At 39.0% G+C, this 1,822-nt stretch overlaps 1 protein-coding gene across 1 annotated transcript; it reads right to left on the bottom strand.

The window, feature by feature from the left end:
- Positions 1–1,418: 1,418 nt before the first annotated feature.
- Positions 1,419–1,816, bottom strand: LOC108356190 (uncharacterized). The gene has a single exon (XM_017607314.1). It carries the CDS (start codon positions 1,731–1,733, stop codon positions 1,434–1,436), a length of 300 nt encoding a protein of 99 aa, XP_017462803.1. The 5' UTR covers positions 1,734–1,816; the 3' UTR covers positions 1,419–1,433.
- Positions 1,817–1,822: the final 6 nt, after the last annotated feature.

Below are 1,822 nucleotides of genomic sequence, written 5' to 3'. Positions count from 1 at the left end.
GTGCTATTATATTTAGTACTTAATACGTAAGCAGTAATAAATAATTCAGGCGACTCTAACAATGGGACAGCAATCTCCAGTGTGTGATCTGTGTACTCCCCATTGTCTAGGCTTGCAGTTGCGTCCATATTGCGCAAATCAGAAAATCTCATACGACCATCATTCGACCGCTAAAACTAAAAGATACAAGACATGTGTGACCAACAAAAAAAAAAAAAAAANGCGGAAGTATTTAGGCGCTGACTACTCAGGGGGTGTAAATTGTAGTTGCAGGAAATATACAGAACGTGCTATAGACAGGAAATGAGAGTTTCATCTCATCGAAATAGTAAGTGGGAGTAGAAAAGAATGAGCAGGATTGAGTGAGAGCGCGCAAAACACGCGTTCGAGAATGATAGAGATACCAAAATGCGCGCGCCTAGATGTGGAGACGAGTACATTATATCCAGGATTACACGAATTTTGCTTCCTCTTACTTTCAAACGCCGCAAATCCATATGTATATGCATAACCATCTCCTGGCTGTTCGATTGCCTGTTGCTTGAACACAATTTACTTTTATTTCTAGAAGACTTTCGAATCGCTTTATCGAGATATTATGTATGTACATATATAAGCCAAACGAATACTGAAATGTCTGCGTTTTATTGAGCTATGTTAAAATTTATGGGTGCTGTTGTAATATATACCATTGTTTGTGTACGATTGTTCGCCATAAAGGTAGCTACGAAAAATACGTATAAAAACGCATATTAAATGAATCAGCCAGGAGACACATTTGACACCAATACACAAACAAACTTTTGGTAAATGTATGCGTAAAGATTACGACTTGTATAAATTATATATTTCACCCAATATACTACAACTTTATAAAGATCACTGGCGATCTTTGAAGAGTTTCTGGCGCCGTATGACAAAATCACATTCATACATAGATGGCTGTGACATTATTAGCGCACTGACTGTACTCTAGAGCGTATTATGCTTGTGTCAATCACCTATGGAAGCAAAATAGTTTTTTTTTCGTGTCACGATAAAGTTTTGTTTATGTAGCGATTGCTTCCAAACAGAAGAACGAAAAATTAATCAGGCGCGAAACATTTTTGTGGTGCGACTGTCAAAGTCTTGTCAAAGTTAGCAATTTGCGCGCTCTCGTTCTCGGCCCCTCTTTGCGTTATCTGTTAAACATTTTGACATCGCTCAGATATGTGAGTGTGTGTGTGTGTGTGTGTCGGCACTTGACGCACAAACATGCAAAAGTTGCCTAGTTCACGATGCAAACAAACGCAGCCTCCACCAGCGTTAATTAATTTTTGGAAAAGCACATTTTTTAGAAAATCTGTACTGCTACCAGAGAATTATAATTTAGTGGGCACTTTTTTGGCGTTACGCCTAGAAATTTCATCCTTTTGCGACCTGACAGTGAACTATTAATTTATCTCTCTATGTGTATTTTTTTTTTTTTTAATATGTATTGTACTTACTTCAGCAGGCCGTTTTGTTCCTTTCACTTGTTCCTTGACGGGGGCGACGGCTACTTTGACGGAATCGGGTGCATCCTCCTCATCGGCATCTTCCTTGGACGCTGTACCATTGTCGGCGGCCACTACTTTTTCGTCGACGGCAGGCTTTTTGAGATCTTCCTTCACGGCTGCTGCCGCATCCACGGCATCGGCGGCAACTTTCTCAACGGCGACATCACCATTATTTTGTTCTGTAGCGGCTGACATTTTCTTTGATGTGTTCTGTATTTTGTTAAATTAAATAACTTTTTTTTTTTATAAATTATATAACTGCGTTCGCGGTTATTTTTATGTAT

The sequence above is a fragment of the Rhagoletis zephyria genome, unplaced genomic scaffold, assembly GCF_001687245.7.
Source record: "Rhagoletis zephyria isolate East Lansing unplaced genomic scaffold, Rhagoletis_zephyria_1.1 Rzeph_scaffold_55196, whole genome shotgun sequence".
Taxonomy (NCBI): domain Eukaryota; kingdom Metazoa; phylum Arthropoda; class Insecta; order Diptera; family Tephritidae; genus Rhagoletis; species Rhagoletis zephyria.
This window is presented reverse-complemented; position numbering and strand designations above follow the sequence as displayed.